This window comes from Taudactylus pleione, unplaced genomic scaffold (assembly GCF_031769625.1).
Source record: "Taudactylus pleione unplaced genomic scaffold, aTauple2 ptg002701l, whole genome shotgun sequence".
Classification (NCBI taxonomy): domain Eukaryota; kingdom Metazoa; phylum Chordata; class Amphibia; order Anura; family Myobatrachidae; genus Taudactylus; species Taudactylus pleione.
Genome location: NW_028287077.1, coordinates 12,644 through 38,992, shown reverse-complemented (window position 1 = coordinate 38,992; position 26,349 = coordinate 12,644). Strand labels below are relative to the sequence as shown.

The 26,349-nt window shown below is 46.7% G+C and overlaps 1 protein-coding gene across 1 annotated transcript in view; it reads right to left on the bottom strand.

Annotated features, from left to right (window-relative positions):
* LOC148431181 (uncharacterized) overlaps window positions 1–26,349 on the bottom strand; it is a 114,953-nt gene that overhangs the window by 77,155 nt on the left and 11,449 nt on the right. Inside the window, 3 exon segments of the mRNA XM_088466229.1 lie at window positions 41–164; window positions 970–1,158; window positions 1,739–1,876. Coding sequence (XP_088322355.1) covers window positions 41–164; window positions 970–1,158; window positions 1,739–1,816 — 391 coding nt within the window. The 5' untranslated portion in view covers window positions 1,817–1,876.

The following is a 26,349-nucleotide window of genomic DNA, read 5'->3' as shown; positions in this document are numbered from 1 at the left end:
GCTCCTCTCTCCTTTACAGTAAGTGCAAGTATTCTCTTACCCAGTGATGTGAGGGGTCGGTTATTCTCCATCATCACGTCCTTGTACAGACCCCTGTGTCCTTCTATATACTCCCACTCCTCCATGGAGAAATAGACAGTGACGTCATCACACCTTATAGGAACCTGACACACACAATGATACAGTCATCACCCAGACACATCCCCTGGTGTTACTGTATAATGTCCCATTCCCAGCATTCACCTCTCCAGTCGTCAACCTGACACATCCCCTGGTGTTACTGTATAATGTCCCATCCCCAGCAGTCACCTCTCCAGTCGTCGCCCAGACACATCCCCTGGTGTTACTGTATAATGTCCCATTCCCAGCAGTCACCTCTCCAGTCATCGCCCAGACACATCCCCTGGTGTTACTGTATAATGTCCCATTCCCAGCAGTCACCTCTCCAGTCATCACCCAGACACATCCCCCGGTGTTACTGTATAATGTCCCATTCCCAGCAGTCACCTCTCCAGTCATCACCCAGACACATCCCCCGGTGTTACTGTATAATGTCCCATTCCCAGCAGTCACCTCTCCAGTCATCACCCAGACACATCCCCCGGTGTTACTGTATAATGTCCCATTCCCAGCAGTCACCTCTCCAGTCATCACCCAGACACATCCCCCGGTGTTACTGTATAATGTCCCATTCCCAGCAGTCACCTCTCCAGTCATCACCCAGACACATCCCCCGGTGTTACTGTATAATGTCCCTTTCCCAGCAGTCACCTCACCAGTCATCACCCAGACACATCCCCTGGTGTTACTGTATAATGTCCCATTCCCAGCAGTCACCTCTCCAGGCATCACACAGACACATCCCCTGGTGTTACTGTATAATGTCCCATTCCCAGCAGTCACCTCTCCAGTCATCACCCAGACACATCCCCTGGTGTTACTGTATAATGTCCCATTCCCAGCAGTCACCTCTCCAGTCAGCAGCTGGATGATCTTGTTGAGGAGTTCCAGGATCTTCTGGTCATTGTCTCTCTCATGTATCAGTGAGTGAGGTGGAGGCACCGTGATGGGGATCTGTGTCCTCCTCAGTCCTCCTGCCACACGGGGACGGCTGCTGGGTGTCTCACATTCACCAGACATCTTAATTTCGGTGTAATCCTGAGTATTGGAAAATACACTAACAGTACATACAGAATCCCCTCACCTCTCAGTCATGTCCTTTTGTTAGTAATACAGATAAGAGTAGGTGTGGGCAATAAGTGACCCTACAGCTGCTGTACAAATACACAACCCAGCATTCCCTGACAAAGTTTGGTACTTGGCCATGCTAAAACAGTTTCAGGGCATGCTGGAATGTGTAGTTAAACAATAGCTGAAGGTCACCTTATTTCCACCCCTACATAACAGTGATGTCACTGTGACACTCCCAGGTCCCGTCACCTCCTCAGTCATGTCCATGTATTATTAGATATAAGTGATGTCACTGTGACACTCCCAGATCCCCCTCACCTCCACAGTCATGTCCCTGTATTATTACTATAGATATAAGTGATGTCACTGTGACACTCCTAGACTCCCTCACCTTCCCAGTCATGTCCTGTATTATTACTATAGATATAAGTGATGTCACTGTGACACTCCCAGATCCCCTCACCTAACCAGTCATGTCCCTGTATTATTACTATAGATATAAGTTAGATATAAGTGATGTCACTGTGACACTCCTAGACTCCCTCACCTTCCCAGTGAGCAGGTAGATGATCTCCAGAGTGAGGTTTAATATCTTCTCAGTCATGCGACTCCTGTCTTCATCCATCGATGGCTCAGAGTACAGGTTCTGGTTCTAGTGGGAGCTGAAGACCCAAAGTTGTCCTCTCTAAATAAAAATATAAACTCTTAATGGGGTAAGCCATAAAATCCTGGCACCAGCTAGCATAGGGCAACCACCTATCCAGGATTACTCTATACAGTTCATATATTAAGCCATCTGCCCAGGGTATCCTAGACGGGCCATGTCTGAAAATATGCAGCATGTGGAATTATTTTATTTTTATTAAATCCTTAGGAGTAATGTCATAATTTCTTCCAATACCAGCCATCTCTGCACTGTAACATTGAAGGAATACGAATGAACATATGGTAATATAGAAGGGGTAAGAATGAAAGATATAAAATATGTATATATAAATGGGATAAAGATTTTAATATGATAGGTGTAAGAATGAATGGGGCAAAAATATAGGAGTAGGGAGAAGAGGTTTCACAACATAAAATGTATAAAAAAACAAATATATAAAATAAAAATATAGAAGCTATGTAACAGTGATGATGATACAGAAGGTGCAGGACAGTGACTGGGATGAGGATGATACAGAGGGTGCAGGACAGTGACTGGGATGAGGATGATACAGAAGGTGAAGGACAGTGACTGTGTTGAGGATGATACAGAAGGTGAAGGACAGTGACTGATGAGGATGATACAGAAGGTGAAGGACAGTGACTGTGTTGAGGATGATACAGAAGGTGAAGGACAGTGACTGTGTTGAGGATGATACAGAAGGTGAAGGACAGTGACTGTGATGAGGATGATACAGAGGGTGCAGGACAGTGACTGGGATGATGATGATACAGAGGGTGCAGGACAGTGACTGGGATGAGGATGATGATACAGAAGGTGCAGGACAGTGACTGGGATGAGGATGATGATACAGAAGGTGCAGGACAGTGACTGGGATGAGGATGATACAGAAGATGCAGGACAGTGACTGGGATGAGGATGATACAGAAGGTGAAGGACAGTGACTGGGATGAGGATGATACAGAAGGTGAAGGACAGTGACTGGGATGATGAGGATGATACAGAAGGTGCAGGACAGTGACTGGGATGATGAGGATGATACAGAAGGTGCAGGACAGTGACTGGGATGATGAGGATGATACAGAAGGTGCAGGACAGTGACTGGGATGATGAGGATGAAGGTGCAGGACAGTGACTGGGATGATGAGGATGATACAGAAGGTGCAGGACAGTGACTGGGATGATGAGGATGACACAGAAGGTGCAGGACAGCGACTGGGATGATGAGGATGATACAGAAGGCGCAGGACAGCGACTGGGATGATGAGGATGATACAGAAGGCTTAGGACAGCGACTGGGATGATGAGGATGATACAGAAGGCGCAGGACAGCGACTGGGATGATGAGGATGATACAGAAGGCGCAGGACAGCGACTGGGATGATGAGGATGATACAGAAGGCGCAGGACAGCGACTGGGATGATGAGGATGATACAGAAGGCGCAGGACAGCGACTGGGATGATGAGGATGATACAGAAGGCGCAGGACAGCGACTGGGATGATGAGGATGATACAGAAGGCGCAGGACAGCGACTGGGATGATGAGGATGATACAGAAGGTGCAGGACAGTGACTGGGATGATGATGATAATGACGATGATGATGATGATACAGAAGGCGCAGGACAGCGACTGGGATGATGAGGATGATACAGAAGGTGCAGGACAGTGACTGGGATGATGATGATAATGACGATGATGATACAGAAGGTGAAGGACAGTGACTGGGATGATGATGATGATGATGATGATACAGAAGGTGCAGGACAGTGACTGGGATGATGATGACGATGATGATACAGAAGGTGAAGGACAGTGACTGGGATGAGGATGATACAGAAGGTGCAGGACAATGACTGGGATGAGGATGATACAGAAGGTGCAGGACAGTGACTGGGATGATGATGATGATGATGATGATACAGAAGGTGCAGGACAATGACTAGGATGAGGATGATACAGAAGGTGAAGGACAGGGAATGGGATGAGGATGATACAGAAGGTGCAGGACAGTGACTGGGATGAGGATGATACAGAAGGTGCAGGACAGTGACTGGGATGATGATGATACAGAAGGTGCAGGACAGTGACTGATGTAGAAGGTGAAGGAATGACTGGGGTGGAGATATAGAAGTTATAGGACAGTGAATAGGGTGGTGATATTAAAAGCTCAGGAAAAAATAAAGGGGCCTATCCATTAGCAGATAAATTGAACGATAGAACGATATATCATTCAATTTATCTGCTATGGATAGGCCCTGAACGACGACAGATACGCACTCCCGCGGCCGATAAATTGAACCTTTCATCTCTCCAAAATGATGGTCATTTAACGTATATCGCTGCCAGATATTAGAAATTTATATGCAGTGAACGAGGAAAGATATTAGCAGCAGCTGCAGAGCGCCGCAGAGAACAAAATCCACTCCCTGAATGTCATGCGATACCATTCATCGTTTGCAAAAATCTGTCATGTACATGACAGATATCGTTCAGCACGTCCACCGGAATTATCAAGGGATATCTTTTGTCTTTCATCTCTCAGAAATACATCTGCTAATATGGATAGGCCCCTTATGGTGAATATACAGAAGGTGGAGGAATGAAAAGGGTGGTGACATATTAGATGTAGGAAGGAATGGGGTGATATAAAAGGTGTAAGATAGTGAATGGGGTGGTGATATAGCATGTGTAGGGATGAATGGGGTGATGATGTAGGGATGAATGGTGTGATGGTATAGAGGGTGTAGGGATGAATGGGGTGATTGTATAGAAGGTGTAGGGATGAATGGGGTGATGGTATAGAGGGTGTAGGGATGATGGTATAGAAGGTGTAGGGATGAATGGGATGATGATACAGAGGGTGTAGGGATGAATGGGATGATGATATAGAAGGTCTAGGGATGAATGGGATGATGGTATAGAAGGTGTAGGGATGAATGGGGTGATGGTATAGAGGGTGTAGGGATGAATGGGGTGATGGTATAGAGGGTGTAGGGATGAATGGGGTGATGGTATAGAAGGTGTAGGGATGAATGGGGTGATGGTATAGAAGGTGTAGGGATGAATGGAGTGATGGTATAGAGGGTGTAGGGATGAATGGGGTGATGGTATAGAGGGTGTAGGGATGAATGGGTATGATATAGAGGGTGTAGGGATGAATGGGGTGATGGTATAGAAGGTGTAGGGATAAATGGGGTGATGCTATGTGGAGGGATGAATGGGGTGAAGGTATATCCTATAGAGGGTGTAGGGATGAATGGGGTGATGGTATAGAAGGTGTAGGGATGAATGGGGTGATGGTATAGGTGTAGGGATGAATGGGGTGATGGTATATCCTATAGAGGGTGTAGGGATGAATGGGGTGATGGTATAGAAGGTGTAGGGATGAATGGGGTGATGGTATAGGTGTAGGGATGAATGGGGTGATGGTATATCCTATAGAGGGTGTAGGGATGAATGGGGTGATGGTATAGAAGGTGAAGGGATGAATGGGGTGATGGTATAGAAGGTGTAGGGATGAATGGTGTGATGGTATAGAGGGTGTAGGGATGAATGGGGTGATGGTATAGGTATAGGGATGAATGGTGTGATGGTATAGAGGGTGTAGGGATGAATGGTGTGATGGTATAGAGGGTGTAGGAATGAATGGGGTGATGGTATAGAAGGTGTAGGGATGAATGCGGTGATGGTATAGAAGGTGTAGGGATGAATGGTGTGATGGTATAGAGGGTGTAGGGATGAATGGGGTGATGGTATAGGTATAGGGATGAATGGTGTGATGGTATAGAGGGTGTAGGGATGAATGGTGTGATGGTATAGAGGGTGTAGGGATAAATGGGGTGATGGTATATAGAGTGTAGGGATGAATGGGGTGATGGTATAGAGGGTGTAGGGATGAATGTGGTGATGGTATAGAGGGTGTAGGGATGAATGGGGTGATGGTATAGAAGGTGTAGGGATGAATGGGGTGATGGTATAGAAGGTGTAGGGATGAATGGTGTGATGGTATAGAGGGTGTAGGGATGAATGGGGTGATGGTATAGGTGTAGGGATGAATGGGGTGATGGTATATCCTATAGAGGGTGTAGGGATGAATGGGGTGATGGTATAGAAGGTGTAGGGATGAATGGGGTGATGGTATAGAGGGTGTAGGCATGAATGGGGTGATGGTATAGAAGGTGTAGGCATGAATGGGGTGATGATATAGAAGGTGTAGGGATGAATGGGGTGATGGTATACGTGTAGGGATGAATGGGGTGATGGTATATCCTATAGAGGGTGTAGGGATGAATGGGGTGATGGTATAGAGGGTGTAGGGATAAATGGGATGATGATACAGAGGGTGTAGGGATGAATGGGATGATGATATAGAAGGTGTAGGGATGAATGGGGTGATGGTATAGAGGGTGTAGGGATGAATGTGGTGATGGTATAGAGGGTGTAGGGATGAATGGGGTGATGGTATAGAAGGTGTAGGGATGAATGGGGTGATGGTATAGAAGGTGTAGGGATGAATGGTGTGATGGTATAGAGGGTGTAGGGATGAATGGGGTGATGGTATAGGTGTAGGGATGAATGGGGTGATGGTATATCCTATAGAGGGTGTAGGGATGAATGGGGTGATGGTATAGAAGGTGTAGGGATGAATGGGGTGATGGTATAGAGGGTGTAGGCATGAATGGGGTGATGGTATAGAAGGTGTAGGCATGAATGGGGTGATGATATAGAAGGTGTAGGGATGAATGGGGTGATGGTATACGTGTAGGGATGAATGGGGTGATGGTATATCCTATAGAGGGTGTAGGGATGAATGGGGTGATGGTATAGAGGGTGTAGGAATGAATGGGGTGATGGTATAGAAGGTGTAGGGATGAATGCGGTGATGGTATAGAAGGTGTAGGGATGAATGGTGTGATGGTATAGAGGGTGTAGGGATGAATGGGGTGATGGTATAGGTATAGGGATGAATGGTGTGATGGTATAGAGGGGGTAGGGATGAATGGGTATGATATAGAGGGGGTAGGGATGAATGGGGTGATGGTATAGAAGGTGTAGGGATAAATGGGGTAATGGTATGTGGAGGGATGAATGGGGTGATGGTATATCCTATAGATGGTGTAGGGATGAATGGTGTGATGGTATAGAGGGTGTAGGGATGAATGCGGTAATGGTATAGAAGGTGTAGGGATGAATGGGGTGATGGTATAGAAGGTGTTGGGATGAATGGTGTGATGGTATAGAGGGTGTAGGGATGAATGGGGTGATGGTATAGGTATAGGGATGAATGGGGTGATGGTATAGAAGGTGTAGGGATGAATGGGGTGATGGTATAGAGGGTGTAGGGATGAATGAGGTGATGGTATAGGTATAGGGATGAATGGTGTGATGGTATAGAGGGTGTAGGGATGAATGGGGTGATGGTATAGGTATAGGGATGAATGGGGTGATGGTATAGAAGGTGTAGGGATGAATGGGGTGATGGTATAGAAGGTGTAGGGATGAATGGGGTGATGGTATAGAGGGTGCAGGGATGAATGGGGTGAAAGTATAGAGGGTGCAGGGATGAATGGGGTGATGGTATAGAGGGTGCAGGGATGAATGGGGTGATGGTATAGAGGGTGTAGGGATGAATGGGGTGATGGTATAGAGGGTGTAGGGATGAAAGGGGTGATGGTATAGAGGGTGTAGGGATGAATGGGGTGATGGTATAGAAGGTGTAGGGATGAATGGGGTGATGGTATAGAAGGTGTAGGGATGAATGGGGTGATGGTATAGAGGGTGTAGGGATGAATGGGGTGATGGTATAGAGGGTGTAGGGATGAATGGGTATGATATAGAGGGTGTAGGGATGAATGGGTATGATATAGAGGGTGTAGGGATGAATGGGGTGATGGTATAGAAGGTGTAGGGATAAATGGGGTGATGCTATGTGGAGGGATGAATGGGGTGAAGGTATATCCTATAGAGGGTGTAGGGATGAATGGGGTGATGATATAGAGGGTGTAGGGATGAATGGGGTGATGGTATAGAAGGTGTAGGGATGAATGGGGTGATGGTATAGGTGTAGGGATGAATGGGGTGATGGTATATCCTATAGAGGGTGTAGGGATGAATGGGGTGATAGTATAGAAGGTGTAGGGATGAATGCGGTGATGGTATAGAAGGTGTAGGGATGAATGGTGTGATGGTATAGAGGGTGTAGGGATGAATGGGGTGATGGTATAGGTATAGGGATGAATGGTGTGATGGTATAGAGGGTGTAGGGATGAATGGGGTGATGGTATAGGTATAGGGATGAATGGTGTGATGGTATAGAGGGTGTAGGGATGAATGGTGTGATGGTATAGAGGGTGTAGGAATGAATGGGGTGATGGTATAGAAGGTGTAGGGATGAATGCGGTGATGGTATAGAAGGTGTAGGGATGAATGGTGTGATGGTATAGAGGGTGTAGGGATGAATGGGGTGATGGTATAGGTATAGGGATGAATGGTGTGATGGTATAGAGGGTGTAGGGATGAATGGTGTGATGGTATAGAGGGTGTAGGGATAAATGGGGTGATGGTATATAGAGTGTAGGGATGAATGGGGTGATGGTATAGAGGGTGTAGGGATGAATGTGGTGATGGTATAGAGGGTGTAGGGATGAATGGGGTGATGGTATAGAAGGTGTAGGGATGAATGGGGTGATGGTATAGAAGGTGTAGGGATGAATGGTGTGATGGTATAGAGGGTGTAGGGATGAATGGGGTGATGGTATAGGTGTAGGGATGAATGGGGTGATGGTATATCCTATAGAGGGTGTAGGGATGAATGGGGTGATGGTATAGAAGGTGTAGGGATGAATGGGGTGATGGTATAGAGGGTGTAGGGATGAATGGGGTGATGGTATAGAAGGTGTAGGGATGAATGGGGTGATGGTATACGTGTAGGGATGAATGGGGTGATGGTATATCCTATAGAGGGTGTAGGGATGAATGGGGTGATGGTATAGAGGGTGTAGGGATAAATGGGATGATGATACAGAGGGTGTAGGGATGAATGGGATGATGATATAGAAGGTGTAGGGATGAATGGGGTGATGGTATAGAGGGTGTAGGGATGAATGGGGTGATGGCATAGAGGGTGTAGGGATGAATGGGGTGATGGTATAGAGGGGGTAGGGATGAATGGGTATGATATAGAGGGTGTAGGGATGAATGGGGTGATGGTATAGAAGGTGTAGGGATAAATGGGGTAATGGTATGTGGAGGGATGAATGGGGTGATGGTATATCCTATAGATGGTGTAGGGATGAATGGGTTGATGATATAGAGGGTGTAGGGATGAATGGGGTGATGGTATAGAAGGTGTAGGGATGAATGGTGTGATGGTATAGAGGGTGTAGGGATGAATGGGGTAATGGTATAGAAGGTGTAGGGATGAATGGTGTGATGGTATAGAGGGTGTAGGGATGAATGGGGTGATGGTATAAATATAGGGATGAATGGTGTGATGGTATAGAGGGTGTAGGGATGAATGGGGTGATGGTATAGGTATAGGGATGAATGGGGTGATGGTATAGAAGGTGTAGGGATGAATGGGGTGATGGTATAGAGGGTGTAGGGATGAATGAGGTGATGGTATAGGTATAGGGATGAATGGTGTGATGGTATAGAGGGTGTAGGGATGAATGGGGTGATGGTATAGGTATAGGGATGAATGGGGTGATGGTATAGAAGGTGTAGGGATGAATGGGGTGATGGTATAGAAGGTGTAGGGATGAATGGGGTGATGGTATAGAGGGTGCAGGGATGAATGGGGTGAAAGTATAGAGGGTGCAGGGATGAATGGGGTGATGGTATAGAGGGTGCAGGGATAAATGGGGTGATGGTATAGAGGGTGTAGGGATGAATGGGGTGATGGTATAGAGGGTGTAGGGATGAAAGGGGTGATGGTATAGAAGGTGTAGGGATGAATGGGGTGATGGTATAGAGGGTGTAGGGATGAATGGGGTGATGGTATAGAGGGTGTAGGGATGAATGTGGTGATGGTATAGAGATGAATTGGGTGATGGTATAGAAGGTGTAGGGATGAATGGGGTGATGGTATAGAGGGTGTAGGGATGAATGCGGTGATGGTATAGAGGGTGTAGGGATGAATGGGATGATGATGATATAGAGGGTGTAGGGATGAATGGGGTGATGGTATAGAAGGTGTAGGGATGAATGGGGTGATGGTATAGGTTAGGGATGAATGGGGTGACGGTATATCCTATAGAGGGTGTAGGGATGAATGGGGTGATGGTATAGAAGGTGTAGGGATGAATGGTGTGATGGTATAGAGGGTGTAGGGATGAATGGGGTAATGGTATAGAAGGTGTAGGGATGAATGGTGTGATGGTATAGAGGGTGTAGGGATGAATGGGGTGATGGTATAAATATAGGGATGAATGGTGTGATGGTATAGAGGGTGTAGGGATGAATGGGGTGATGGTATAAATATAGGGATGAATGGTGTGATGGTATAGAGGGTGTAGGGATGAATGGGGTGATGGTATAGGTATAGGGATGAATGGGGTGATGGTATAGAAGGTGTAGGGATGAATGGGGTGATGGTATAGAGGGTGTAGGGATGAATGAGGTGATGGTATAGGTATAGGGATGAATGGTGTGATGGTATAGAGGGTGTAGGGATGAATGGGGTGATGGTATAGGTATAGGGATGAATGGGGTGATGGTATAGAAGGTGTAGGGATGAATGGGGTGATGGTATAGAAGGTGTAGGGATGAATGGGGTGATGGTATAGAAGGTGTAGGGATGAATGGGGTGATGGTATAGAGGGTGCAGGGATGAATGGGGTGAAAGTATAGAGGGTGCAGGGATGAATGGGGTGATGGTATAGAGGGTGCAGGGATGAATGGGGTGATGGTATAGAGGGTGCAGGGATGAATGGGGTGATGGTATAGAGGGTGTAGGGATGAAAGGGGTGATGGTATAGAAGGTGTAGGGATGAATGGGGTGATGGTATAGAGGGTGTAGGGATGAATGGGGTGATGGTATAGAGGGTGTAGGGATGAATGTGGTGATGGTATAGAGATGAATTGGGTGATGGTATAGAAGGTGTAGGGATGAATGGGGTGATGGTATAGAGGGTGTAGGGATGAATGGGGTGATGGTATAGAGGGTGTAGGGATGAATGGGTATGATATAGAGGGTGTAGGGATGAATGGGGTGATGATATAGAGGGTGTAGGGATGAATGGGGTGATGGTATAGAAGGTGTAGGGATGAATGGGGTGATGGTATAGGTTAGGGATGAATGGGGTGATGGTATATCCTATAGAGGGTGTAGGGATGAATGGGTATGATATAGAGGGTGTAGGGATGAATGGGGTGATGATATAGAGGGTGTAGGGATGAATGGGGTGATGGTATAGAAGGTGTAGGGATGAATGGGGTGATGGTATAGGTTAGGGATGAATGGGGTGATGGTATATCCTATAGAGGGTGTAGGGATGAATGGGGTGATGGTATAGGTGTAGGGATGAATGGGGTGATGGTATAGGTGTAGGGATGAATGGGGTGATGGTATATCCTATAGAGGGTGTAGGGATGAATGGGGTGATGGTATAGAAGGTGTAGGGATGAATGGGGTGATGGTATAGAAGGTGTAGGGATGAATGGTGTGAAGGTATAGAGGGTGTAGGGATGAATGGGGTGATGGTATAGGTATAGGGATGAATGGGGTGATGGTATAGAGGGTGTAGGGATGAATGGTGTTATGGTATAGTGGGTGTAGGGATGAATGGGGTGATGGTATAGAAGGTGTAGGGATGAATGGGGTGATGGTATAGAAGGTGTAGGGATGAATGGTGTGATGGTATAGAGGGTGTAGGGATGAATGGGGTGATGGTATAGGTATAGCGATGAATGGTGTGATGGTATAGAAGGTGTAGGGATGAATGGTGTGATGGTATAGAGGGTGTAGGGATGAATGGGGTGATGGTATATAGAGTGTAGGGATGAATGGGGTGATGGTATAGAGGGTGTAGGGATGAATGTGGTGATGGTATAGAGGGTATAGGGATGAATGGGGTGATGGTATAGAGGGTGTAGGGATGAATGGGGTGATGGTATAGAAGGTGTAGGGATGAATGGTGTGATGGTATAGAGGGTGTAGGGATGAATGGGGTGATGGTATAGGTGTAGGGATGAATGGGGTGATGGTATATCCTAAAGAGGGTGTAGGGATGAATGGGGTGATGGTATAGAGGGTGTAGGGATTAATGGGGTGATGGTATAGAAGGTGTAGGGATGAATGAGGTGGTGGTATAGAGGGTGTAGGCATGAATGGGGTGATGGTATAGAAGGTGTAGGGATGAATGGGGTGATGGTATAGAAGGTGTAGGGATGAATGGGGTGATAGTATACGTGTAGGGATGAATGGGGTGATGGTATAGAGGGTGTAGGGATAAATGGGATGATGATACAGAAGGTGTAGGGATGAATGGGGTGATGGTATAGAGGGTGTAGGGATGAATGGGGTGATGGTATAGAGGGTGTAGGGATGAATGGGGTGATGGCATAGAGGGTGTAGGGATGAATGGGGTGATGGTATAGAGGGGGTAGGGATGAATGGGTATGATATAGAGGGTGTAGGGATAAATGGGGTGATGGTATGTGGAGGGATGAATGGGGTGATGGTATATCCTATAGATGGTGTAAGGATGAATGGGGTGATGATATAGAGGGTGTAGGGATGAATGGGGTGATGGTATAGAAGGTGTAGGGATGAATGGGGTGATGGTATAAAGGGGGTAGGGATGAATGGGTATGATATAGAGGGTGTAGGGATGAATGGGGTGATGGTATAGAGGGTGTAGGGATGAATGGGGTGATGGTATAGAAGGTGTAGGGATGAATGGGGTGATGGTATAGAAGGTGTAGGGATGAATGGGGTGATGGTATAGAAGGTGTAGGGATGAATGGTGTGATGGTATAGAGGGTGTAGGGATGAATGGGGTGATGGTATAGAAGGTGTAGGGATGAATGGGGTGATGGTATAGAAGGTGTAGGGATGAATGGTGTGATGGTATAGAGGGTGTAGGGATGAATGGGGTGATGGTATAGGTATAGGGATGAATGGTGTGATGGTATAGAGGGAGTAGGGATAAATGGGGTGATGGTATAGGTATAGGGATGAATGGGGTGATGGTATAGAAGGTGTAGGGATGAATGGGGTGATAGTATAGAAGGTGTAGGGATGAATGGGGTGATGGTATAGGTATAGGGATGAATGGGGTGATGGTATAGAAGGTGTAGGGATGAATGGGGTGATGGTATAGAAGGTGTAGGGATGAATGGGGTGATGGTATAGGTGTAGGGATGAATGGGGTGATGGTATATCCTATAGAGGGTGTAGGGATGAATGGGGTGATGGTATAGAGGGTGTAGGGATGAATGGGGTGATGGTATAGAGGGTGTAGGGATGAATGGGGTGATGGTATAGAGGGTGTAGGGATGACTGGGGTGATGGTATAGAAGGTGTAGGGATGAATGGGGTGATGGTATAGAAGGTGTAGGGATGAATGGGGTGATGGTATAGGTGTAGGGATGAATGGGGTGATGGTATATCCTATAGAGGGTGTAGGGATGAATGGGGTGATGGTATAGAGGGTGTAGGGATGAATGGGGTGATGGTATAGAGGGTGTAGGGATGAATGGGGTGATGGTATAGAGGGTATAGGGATGAATGGGGTGATGGTATAGAAGGTGTAGGGATGAATGGGGTGATGGTATAGAGGGTGTAGGGATGAATGGGGAGATGGTATAGAGGGTGTAGGGATGAATGGGGAGATGGTATAGAAGGTGTAGGGATGAATGGGGTGATGGTATAGAAGGTGTAGGGATGAATGGGGTGATGGTATAGAAGGTGTAGGGATGAATGGTGTGATGGTATAGAGGGTGTATGGATGAATGGGGTGATGGTATAGAAGGTGTAGGGATGAATGGGGTGATGGTATAGAAGGTGTAGGGATGAATGGTGTGATGGTATAGAGGGTGTAGGGATGAATGGGGTGATGGTATAGGTATAGGGATGAATGGTGTGATGGTATAGAGGGTGTAGGGATAAATGGGGTGATGGTATAGGTATAGGGATGAATGGGGTGATGGTATAGAAGGTGTAGGGATGAATGGGGTGATGGTATAGAGGGTGTAGGGATGAATGGGGTGATGGTATAGGTATAGGGATGAATGGGGTGATGGTATAGAGGGTGTAGGGATGATGGTATAGAAGGTGTAGGGATGAATGGGATGATGGTATAGAGGGTGTAGGGATGAATGGTGTGATGGTATAGAGGGTGTAGGGATAAATGGGATGATGATACAGAGGGTGTAGGGATGAATGGGATGATGATATAGAAGGTCTAGGGATGAATGGGGTGATGGTATAGAAGGTGTAGGGATGAATGGGGTGATGGTATAGAGGGTGTAGGGATGAATGGGGTGATGGTATAGAGGGTGTAGGGATGAATGGGTATGATATAGAGGGTGTAGGGATGAATGGGGTGATGATATAGAGGGTGTAGGGATGAATGGGGTGATGGTATAGAAGGTGTAGGGATGAATGGGGTGATGGTATAGGTTAGGGATGAATGGGGTGATGGTATATCCTATAGAGGGTGTAGGGATGAATGGGGTGATGGTATAGGTGTAGGGATGAATGGGGTGATGGTATAGGTGTAGGGATGAATGGGGTGATGGTATATCCTATAGAGGGTGTAGGGATGAATGGGGTGATGGTATAGAAGGTGTAGGGATGAATGGGGTGATGGTATAGAAGGTGTAGGGATGAATGGTGTGAAGGTATAGAGGGTGTAGGGATGAATGGGGTGATGGTATAGGTATAGGGATGAATGGGGTGATGGTATAGAGGGTGTAGGGATGAATGGTGTTATGGTATAGTGGGTGTAGGGATGAATGGGGTGATGGTATAGAAGGTGTAGGGATGAATGGGGTGATGGTATAGAAGGTGTAGGGATGAATGGTGTGATGGTATAGAGGGTGTAGGGATGAATGGGGTGATGGTATAGGTATAGCGATGAATGGTGTGATGGTATAGAAGGTGTAGGGATGAATGGTGTGATGGTATAGAGGGTGTAGGGATGAATGGGGTGATGGTATATAGAGTGTAGGGATGAATGGGGTGATGGTATAGAGGGTGTAGGGATGAATGTGGTGATGGTATAGAGGGTATAGGGATGAATGGGGTGATGGTATAGAGGGTGTAGGGATGAATGGGGTGATGGTATAGAAGGTGTAGGGATGAATGGTGTGATGGTATAGAGGGTGTAGGGATGAATGGGGTGATGGTATAGGTGTAGGGATGAATGGGGTGATGGTATATCCTAAAGAGGGTGTAGGGATGAATGGGGTGATGGTATAGAGGGTGTAGGGATTAATGGGGTGATGGTATAGAAGGTGTAGGGATGAATGAGGTGGTGGTATAGAGGGTGTAGGCATGAATGGGGTGATGGTATAGAAGGTGTAGGGATGAATGGGGTGATGGTATAGAAGGTGTAGGGATGAATGGGGTGATAGTATACGTGTAGGGATGAATGGGGTGATGGTATAGAGGGTGTAGGGATAAATGGGATGATGATACAGAGGGTGTAGGGATGAATGGGATGATGATATAGAAGATGTAGGGATGAATGGGGTGATGGTATAGAGGGTGTAGGGATGAATGGGGTGATGGCATAGAGGGTGTAGGGATGAATGGGGTGATGGTATAGAGGGGGTAGGGATGAATGGGTATGATATAGAGGGTGTAGGGATAAATGGGGTGATGGTATGTGGAGGGATGAATGGGGTGATGGTATATCCTATAGATGGTGTAAGGATGAATGGGGTGATGATATAGAGGGTGTAGGGATGAATGGGGTGATGGTATAGAAGGTGTAGGGATGAATGGGGTGATGGTATAAAGGGGGTAGGGATGAATGGGTATGATATAGAGGGTGTAGGGATGAATGGGGTGATGGTATAGAGGGTGTAGGGATGAATGGGGTGATGGTATAGAAGGTGTAGGGATGAATGGGGTGATGGTATAGAAGGTGTAGGGATGAATGGGGTGATGGTATAGAAGGTGTAGGGATGAATGGTGTGATGGTATAGAGGGTGTAGGGATGAATGGGGTGATGGTATAGAAGGTGTAGGGATGAATGGGGTGATGGTATAGAAGGTGTAGGGATGAATGGTGTGATGGTATAGAGGGTGTAGGGATGAATGGGGTGATGGTATAGGTATAGGGATGAATGGTGTGATGGTATAGAGGGAGTAGGGATAAATGGGGTGATGGTATAGGTATAGGGATTAATGGGGTGATGGTATAGAAGGTGTAGGGATGAATGGGGTGATGGTATAGAAGGTGTAGGGATGAATGGGGTGATAGTATAGAAGGTGTAGGGATGAATGGGGTGATGGTATAGGTATAGGGATGAATGGGGTGATGGTATAGAAGGTGTAGGGATGAATGGGGTGATGGTATAGAAGGTGTAGGGATGAATGGGGTGATGGTATAGGTGTAGGGATGAATGGGGTGATGGTATATCCTATAGAGGGTGTAGGGATGAATGGGGTGATGGTATAGAGGGTGTAGGGATGAATGGGGTGATGGTATAGAGGGTGTAGGGATGAATGGGGTGATGGTATAGAGGGTGTAGGGATGACTGGGGTGATGGTATAGAAGGTGTAGGGATGAATGGGGTGATGGTATAGAAGGTGTAGGGATGAATGGGGTGATGGTATAGGTGTAGGGATGAATGGGGTGATGGTATATCCTATAGAGGGTGTAGGGATGAATGGGGTGATGGTATAGAGGGTGTAGGGATGAATGGGGTGATGGTATAGAGGGTGTAGGGATGAATGGGGTGATGGTATAGAGGGTATAGGGATGAATGGGGTGATGGTATAGAAGGTGTAGGGATGAATGGGGTGATGGTATAGGTGTAGGGATGAATGGGGTGATGGTATATCCTATAGAGGGTATAGGGATGAATGGGGTGATGGTATAGAAGGTGTAGGGATGAATGGGGTGATGGTATAGGTGTAGGGATGAATGGGGTGATGGTATATCCTATAGAGGGTGTAGGGATGAATGGGGTGATGGTATAGAAGGTGTAGGGATGAATGGGGTGATGGTATAGGTGTAGGGATGAATGGGGTGATGGTATATCCTATAGAGGGTGTAGGGATGAATGGGGTGATGGTATAGAAGGTGAAGGGATGAATGGGGTGATGGTATAGAAGGTGTAGGGATGAATGGTGTGATGGTATAGAGGGTGTAGGGATGAATGGGGTGATGGTATAGGTATAGGGATGAATGGTGTGATGGTATAGAGGGTGTAGGGATGAATGGTGTGATGGTATAGAGGGTGTAGGAATGAATGGGGTGATGGTATAGAAGGTGTAGGGATGAATGCGGTGATGGTATAGAAGGTGTAGGGATGAATGGTGTGATGGTATAGAGGGTGTAGGGATGAATGGGGTGATGGTATAGGTATAGGGATGAATGGTGTGATGGTATAGAGGGTGTAGGGATGAATGGGGTGATGGTATATAGAGTGTAGGGATGAATGGGGTGATGGTATAGAGGGTGTAGGGATGAATGTGGTGATGGTATAGAGGGTGTAGGGATGAATGGGGTGATGGTATAGAAGGTGTAGGGATGAATGGTGTGATGGTATAGAAGGTGTAGGGATGAATGGGGTGATGGTATAGAAGGTGTAGGGATTAATGGGGTGATGGTATAGAAGGTGTAGGGATGAATGGTGTGATGGTATAGAGGGTGTGGGGATGAATGGGGTGATGGTATAGGTGTAGGGATGAATGGGGTGATGGTATATCCTATAGAGGGTGTAGGGATGAATGGGGTGATGGTATAGAAGGTGTAGGGATGAATGGGATGATGGTATAGAATGTGTAGGCATGAATGGGGTTATGGTATAGAAGGTGTAGGGATGAATGGGGTGATGGTATAGAGGGTGTAGGGATGAATGAGGTGATGGTATAGAAGGTGTAGGGATGAATGGGGTGATGGTATAGAGGGTGTAGGCATGAATGGGGTGATGGTATAGAAGGTGTAGGGATGAATGGGGTGATGGTATAGAAGGTGTAGGGATGAATGGGGTGATGGTATAGAAGGTGTAGGGATGAATGGGGTGATGGTATACGTGTAGGGATGAATGGGGTGATGGTATATCCTATAGAGGGTGTAGGGATGAATGGGGTGATGGTATAGAGGGTGTAGGGATAAATGGGATGATGATACAGAGGGTGTAGGGATGAATGGGATGATGATATAGAAGGTGTAGGGATGAATGGGGTGATGGTATAGAGGGTGTAGGGATGAATGGGGTGATGGCATAGAGGGTGTAGGGATGAATGGGGTGATGGTATAGAGGGGGTAGGGATGAATGGGTATGATATAGAGGGTGTAGGGATGAATGGGGTGATGGTATAGAAGGTGTAGGGATAAATGGGGTAATGGTATGTGGAGGGATGAATGGGGTGATGATATAGAGGGTGTAGGGATGAATGGGGTGATGGTATAGAAGGTGTAGGGATGAATGGTGTGATGGTATAGAGGGTGTAGGGATGAATGGTGTGATGGTATAGAGGGTGTAGGGATGAATGGGGTAATGGTATAGAAGGTGTAGGGATGAATGGGGTGATGGTATAGAAGGTGTTGGGATGAATGGTGTGATGGTATAGAAGGTGTAGGGATGAATGGGGTGATGGTATAGAAGGTGTAGGGATGAATGGTGTGATGGTATAGAGGGTGTAGGGATGAATGGGGTGATGGTATAGGTGTAGGGATGAATGGGGTGATGGTATATCCTATAGAGGGTGTAGGGATGAATGGGGTGATGGTATAGAAGGTGTAGGGATGAATGGGGTGATGGTATAGAGGGTGTAGGCATGAATGGGGTGATGGTATAGAAGGTGTAGGGATGAATGGGGTGATGGTATAGAAGGTGTAGGGATAAATGGGGTAATGGTATGTGGAGGGATGAATGGGGTGATGGTATATCCTATAGATGGTGTAGGGATGAATGGGGTGATGATATAGAGGGTGTAGGGATGAATGGGGTGATGGTATAGAAGGTGTAGGGATGAATGGTGTGATGGTATAGAGGGTGTAGGGATGAATGGTGTGATGGTATAGAGGGTGTAGGGATGAATGGGGTAATGTATAGAAGGTGTAGGGATGAATGGGGTGATGGTATAGAAGGTGTTGGGATGAATGGTGTGAAGGTATAGAGGGTGTAGGGATGAATGGGGTGATGGTATAAATATAGGGATGAATGGTGTGATGGTATAGAGGGTGTAGGGAATAATGGGGTGATGGTATAGATATAAGGATGAATGGGGTGATGGTATAGAAGGTGTAGGGATGAATGGGGTGATGGTATAGAGGGTGTAGGGATGAATGAGGTGATGGTATAGGTATAGGGATGAATGGTGTGATGGTATAGAAGGTGTAGGGATGAATGGGGTGATGGTATAGGTTAGGGATGAATGGGGTGATGGTATATCCTATAGAGGGTGTAGGGATGAATGGGGTGATGGTATAGGTGTAGGGATGAATGGGGTGAAGGTATAGGTGTAGGGATGAAAGGGGTGATGGTATATCCTATAGAGGGTGTAGGGATGAATGGGGTGATGGTATAGAGGGTGTAGGGATGAATGGGGTGATGGTATAGAAGGTGTAGGGATGAATGAGGTGGTGGTATAGAGGGTGTAGGCATGAATGGGGTGATGGTATAGAAGGTGTAGGGATGAATGGGGTGATGGTATAGAAGGTGTAGGGATGAATGGGGTGATGGTATAGAAGGTGTAGGGATGAATGGTGTGATGGTATAGAGGGTGTAGGGATGAATGGGGTGATGGTATAGGTATAGCGATGAATGGTGTGATGGTATAGAAGGTGTAGGGATGAATGGTGTGATGGTATAGAGGGTGTAGGGATGAATGGGGTGATGGTATATAGAGTGTAGGGATGAATGGGGTGATGGTATAGAGGGTGTAGGGATGAATGAGGTGATGGTATAGAGGGTGTAGGGATGAATGGGGTGATGGTATAGAGGGTGTAGGGATGAATGGGGTGATGGTATAGAAGGTGTAGGGATGAATGGTGTGATGGTATAGAGGGTGTAGGGATGAATGGGGTGATGGTATAGTTGTAGGGATGAATGGGGTGATGGTATATCCTATAGAGGGTGTAGGGATGAATGGGGTGATGGTATAGAGGGTGTAGGGATGAATGGGGTGATGGTATAGAAGGTGTAGGGATGAATGAGGTGGTGGTATAGAGGGTGTAGGCATGAATGGGGTGATGGTATAGAAGGTGTAGGGATGAATGGGGTGATGGTATAGAGGGTGTAGGGATGAATGGGGTGATGGTATAGAGGGTGTAGGGATGAATGGGGTGATGGTATAGAGGGTGTAGGGATGAATGGGGTGATGGTATAGAAGGTGTAGGGATGAATGAGGTGGTGGTATAGAGGGTGTAGGCATGAATGGGGTGATGGTATAGAGGGTGTAGGGATGAATGGGGTGATAATATAGAGGGTGTAGGGATGAATGGGGTGATGGTATAGAGGGTGTAGGGATGAATGGGTATGATATAGAGGGTGTAGGGATGAATGGGGTGATGATATAGAGGGTGTAGGGATGAATGGGGTGATGGTATAGAAGGTGTAGGGATGAATGGGGTGATGGTATAGGTTAGGGATGAATGGGATGATGGTATATCCTATAGAGGGTGTAGGGATGAATGGGGTGATGGTATAGGTGTAGGGATGAATGGGGTGATGGTATAGGTGTAGGGATGAATGGGATGATGGTATATCCTATAGAGGGTGTAGGGATGAATGGGGTGATGGTATAGAAGGTGTAGGGATGAATGGGGTGATGGTATAGAAGGTGTAGGGATGAATGGTGTGAAGCTATAGAGGGTGTAGGGATGAATGGGGTGATGGTATAGGTATAGGGATGAATGGTGTGATGGTATAGAGGGAGTAGGGATGAATGGTGTTATGGTATAGTGGGTGTAGGGATGAATGGGGTGATGGTATAGAAGGTGTAGGGATGAATGGGGTGATGGTATAGAAGGTGTAGGGATGAATGGTGTGATGGTATAGAGGGTGTAGGGATGAATGGGGTGATGGTATAGGTATAGCGATGAATGGTGTGATGGTATAGAAGGTGTAGGGATGAATGGTGTGATGGTATAGAGGGTGTAGGGATGAATGGGGTGATGGTATATAGAGTGTAGGGATGAATGGGGTGATGGTATAGAGGGTGTAGGGATGAATGTGGTGATGGTATAGAGGGTGTAGGGATGAATGGGGTGATGGTATAGTGGGTGTAGGGATGAATGGGGTGATGGTATAGAAGGTGTAGGGATGAATGGTGTGATGGTATAGAGGGTGTAGGGATGAATGGGGTGATGGTATAGGTGTAGGGATGAATGGGGTGATGGTATATCCTATAGAGGGTGTAGGGATGAATGGGGTGATGGTATAGAGGGTGTAGGGATGAATGGGGTGATGGTAAAGAAGGTGTAGGGATGAATGAGGTGGTGGTATAGAGGGTGTAGGCATGAATGGGGTGATGGTATAGAAGGTGTAGGGATGAATGGGGTGATGGTATACGTGTAGGGTTGAATGGGGTGATGGTATAGAGGGTGTAGGGATAAATGGGATGATGATACAGAGGGTGTAGGGATGAATGGGGTGATGGTATAGAAGGTGTAGGGATGAATGGTGTGATGGTATAGAGGGTGTAGGGATGAATGGGGTGATGGTATAGGTATAGGGATGAATGGTGTGATGGTATAGAGGGTGTAGGGATAAATGGGGTGATGGTATAGGTATAGGGATGAATGGGGTGATGGTATAGAAGGTGTAGGGATGAATGGGGTGATGGTATAGAGGGTGTAGGGATGAATGGGGTGATGGTATATAGAGTGTAGGGATGAATGGGGTGATGGTATAGAGGGTGTAGGGATGAATGTGGTGATGGTATAGAGGGTGTAGGGATGAATGGGGTGATGGTATAGAAGGTGTAGGGATGAATGGTGTGATGGTATAGAAGGTGTAGGGATGAATGGGGTGATGGTATAGAAGGTGTAGGGATTAATGGGGTGATGGTATAGAAGGTGTAGGGATGAATGGTGTGATGGTATAGAGGGTGTGGGGATGAATGGGGTGATGGTATAGGTGTAGGGATGAATGGGGTGATGGTATATCCTATAGAGGGTGTAGGGATGAATGGGGTGATGGTATAGAAGGTGTAGGGATGAATGGGATGATGGTATAGAGGGTGTAGGCATGAATGGGGTTATGGTATAGAAGGTGTAGGGATGAATGGGGTGATGGTATAGAGGGTGTAGGGATGAATGAGGTGATGGTATAGAAGGTGTAGGGATGAATGGTGTGAAGCTATAGAGGGTGTAGGGATGAATGGGGTGATGGTATAGGTATAGGGATGAATGGTGTGATGGTATAGAGGGAGTAGGGATGAATGGTGTTATGGTATAGTGGGTGTAGGGATGAATGGGGTGATGGTATAGAAGGTGTAGGGATGAATGGGGTGATGGTATAGAAGGTGTAGGGATGAATGGTGTGATGGTATAGAGGGTGTAGGGATGAATGGGGTGATGGTATAGGTATAGCGATGAATGGTGTGATGGTATAGAAGGTGTAGGGATGAATGGTGTGATGGTATAGAGGGTGTAGGGATGAATGGGGTGATGGTATATAGAGTGTAGGGATGTATGGGGTGATGGTATAGAGGGTGTAGGGATGAATGTGGTGATGGTATAGAGGGTGTAGGGATGAATGGGGTGATGGTATAGAGGGTGTAGGGATGAATGGGGTGATGGTATAGAAGGTGTAGGGATGAATGGTGTGATGGTATAGAGGGAGTAGGGATGAATGGTGTTATGGTATAGTGGGTGTAGGGATGAATGGGGTGATGGTATAGAGGGTGTAGGGATGAATGGGGTGATGGTATAGAAGGTGTAGGGATGAATGGGGTGATGGTATAGAGGGTGTAGGGATGAATGGGGTGATGGTATAGAAGGTGTAGGGATGAATGGTGTGATGGTATAGAGGGTGTAGGGATGAATGGGGTGATGGTATAGGTGTAGGGATGAATGGGGTGATGGTATATCCTATAGAGGGTGTAGGGATGAATGGGGTGATGGTATAGAGGGTGTAGGGATGAATGGGGTGATGGTAAAGAAGGTGTAGGGATGAATGAGGTGGTGGTATAGAGGGTGTAGGCATGAATGGGGTGATGGTATAGAAGGTGTAGGGATGAATGGGGTGATGGTATACGTGTAGGGTTGAATGGGGTGATGGTATAGAGGGTGTAGGGATAAATGGGATGATGATACAGAGGGTGTAGGGATGAATGGGGTGATGGTATAGAAGGTGTAGGGATGAATGGTGTGATGGTATAGAGGGTGTAGGGATGAATGGGGTGATGGTATAGGTATAGGGATGAATGGTGTGATGGTATAGAGGGTGTAGGGATAAATGGGGTGATGGTATAGGTATAGGGATGAATGGGGTGATGGTATAGAAGGTGTAGGGATGAATGGGGTGATGGTATAGAGGGTGTAGGGATGAATGGGGTGATGGTATATAGAGTGTAGGGATGAATGGGGTGATGGTATAGAGGGTGTAGGGATGAATGTGGTGATGGTATAGAGGGTGTAGGGATGAATGGGGTGATGGTATAGAAGGTGTAGGGATGAATGGTGTGATGGTATAGAAGGTGTAGGGATGAATGGGGTGATGGTATAGAAGGTGTAGGGATTAATGGGGTGATGGTATAGAAGGTGTAGGGATGAATGGTGTGATGGTATAGAGGGTGTGGGGATGAATGGGGTGATGGTATAGGTGTAGGGATGAATGGGGTGATGGTATATCCTATAGAGGGTGTAGGGATGAATGGGGTGATGGTATAGAAGGTGTAGGGATGAATGGGATGATGGTATAGAGGGTGTAGGCATGAATGGGGTTATGGTATAGAAGGTGTAGGGATGAATGGGGTGATGGTATAGAGGGTGTAGGGATGAATGAGGTGATGGTATAGAAGGTGTAGGGATGAATGGGGTGATGGTATAGAGGGTGTAGGCATGAATGGGGTGATGGTATAGAAGGTGTAGGGATGAATGGGGTGATGGTATAGAAGGTGTAGGGATGAATGGGGTGATGGTATAGAAGGTGTAGGGATGAATGGGGTGATGGTATACGTGTAGGGATGAATGGGGTGATGGTATATCCTATAGAGGGTGTAGGGATGAATGGGGTGATGGTATAGAGGGTGTAGGGATAAATGGGATGATGATACAGAGGGTGTAGGGATGAATGGGATGATGATATAGAAGGTGTAGGGATGAATGGGGTGATGGTATAGAGGGTGTAGGGATGAATGGGGTGATGGCATAGAGGGTGTAGGGATGAATGGGGTGATGGTATAGAGGGGGTAGGGATGAATGGGTATGATATAGAGGGTGTAGGGATGAATGGGGTGATGGTATAGAAGGTGTAGGGATAAATGGGGTAATGGTATGTGGAGGGATGAATGGGGTGATGATATAGAGGGTGTAGGGATGAATGGGGTGATGGTATAGAAGGTGTAGGGATGAATGGTGTGATGGTATAGAGGGTGTAGGGATGAATGGTGTGATGGTATATAGGGTGTAGGGATGAATGGGGTAATGGTATAGAAGGTGTAGGGATGAATGGGGTGATGGTATAGAAGGTGTTGGGATGAATGGTGTGATGGTATAGAAGGTGTAGGGATGAATGGGGTGATGGTATAGAAGGTGTAGGGATGAATGGTGTGATGGTATAGAGGGTGTAGGGATGAATGGGGTGATGGTATAGAAGGTGTAGGGATGAATGGGGTGATGGTATAGAAGGTGTAGGGATTAATGGGGTGATGGTATAGAAGGTGTAGGGATGAATGGTGTGATGGTATAGAGGGTGTGGGGATGAATGGGGTGATGGTATAGGTGTAGGGATGAATGGGGTGATGGTATATCCTATAGAGGGTGTAGGGATGAATGGGGTGATGGTATAGAAGGTGTAGGGATGAATGGGATGATGGTATAGAGGGTGTAGGCATGAATGGGGTTATGGTATAGAAGGTGTAGGGATGAATGGGGTGATGGTATAGAGGGTGTAGGGATGAATGAGGTGATGGTATAGAAGGTGTAGGGATGAATGGGGTGATGGTATAGAGGGTGTAGGCATGAATGGGGTGATGGTATAGAAGGTGTAGGGATGAATGGGGTGATGGTATAGAAGGTGTAGGGATGAATGGGGTGATGGTATAGAAGGTGTAGGGATGAATGGGGTGATGGTATACGTGTAGGGATGAATGGGGTGATGGTATATCCTATAGAGGGTGTAGGGATGAATGGGGTGATGGTATAGAGGGTGTAGGGATAAATGGGATGATGATACAGAGGGTGTAGGGATGAATGGGATGATGATATAGAAGGTGTAGGGATGAATGGGGTGATGGTATAGAGGGTGTAGGGATGAATGGGGTGATGGCATAGAGGGTGTAGGGATGAATGGGGTGATGGTATAGAGGGGGTAGGGATGAATGGGTATGATATAGAGGGTGTAGGGATGAATGGGGTGATGGTATAGAAGGTGTAGGGATAAATGGGGTAATGGTATGTGGAGGGATGAATGGGGTGATGATATAGAGGGTGTAGGGATGAATGGGGTGATGGTATAGAAGGTGTAGGGATGAATGGTGTGATGGTATAGAGGGTGTAGGGATGAATGGTGTGATGGTATATAGGGTGTAGGGATGAATGGGGTAATGGTATAGAAGGTGTAGGGATGAATGGGGTGATGGTATAGAAGGTGTTGGGATGAATGGTGTGATGGTATAGAAGGTGTAGGGATGAATGGGGTGATGGTATAGAAGGTGTAGGGATGAATGGTGTGATGGTATAGAGGGTGTAGGGATGAATGGGGTGATGGTATAGGTGTAGGGATGAATGGGGTGATGGTATATCCTATAGAGGGTGTAGGGATGAATGGGGTGATGGTATAGAAGGTGTAGGGATGAATGGGGTGATGGTATAGAGGGTGTAGGCATGAATGGGGTGATGGTATAGAAGGTGTAGGGATGAATGGGGTGATGGTATAGAAGGTGTAGGGATAAATGGGGTAATGGTATGTGGAGGGATGAATGGGGTGATGGTATATCCTATAGATGGTGTAGGGATGAATGGGGTGATGATATAGAGGGTGTAGGGATGAATGGGGTGATGGTATAGAAGGTGTAGGGATGAATGGTGTGATGGTATAGAGGGTGTAGGGATGAATGGTGTGATGGTATAGAGGGTGTAGGGATGAATGGGGTAATGTATAGAAGGTGTAGGGATGAATGGGGTGATGGT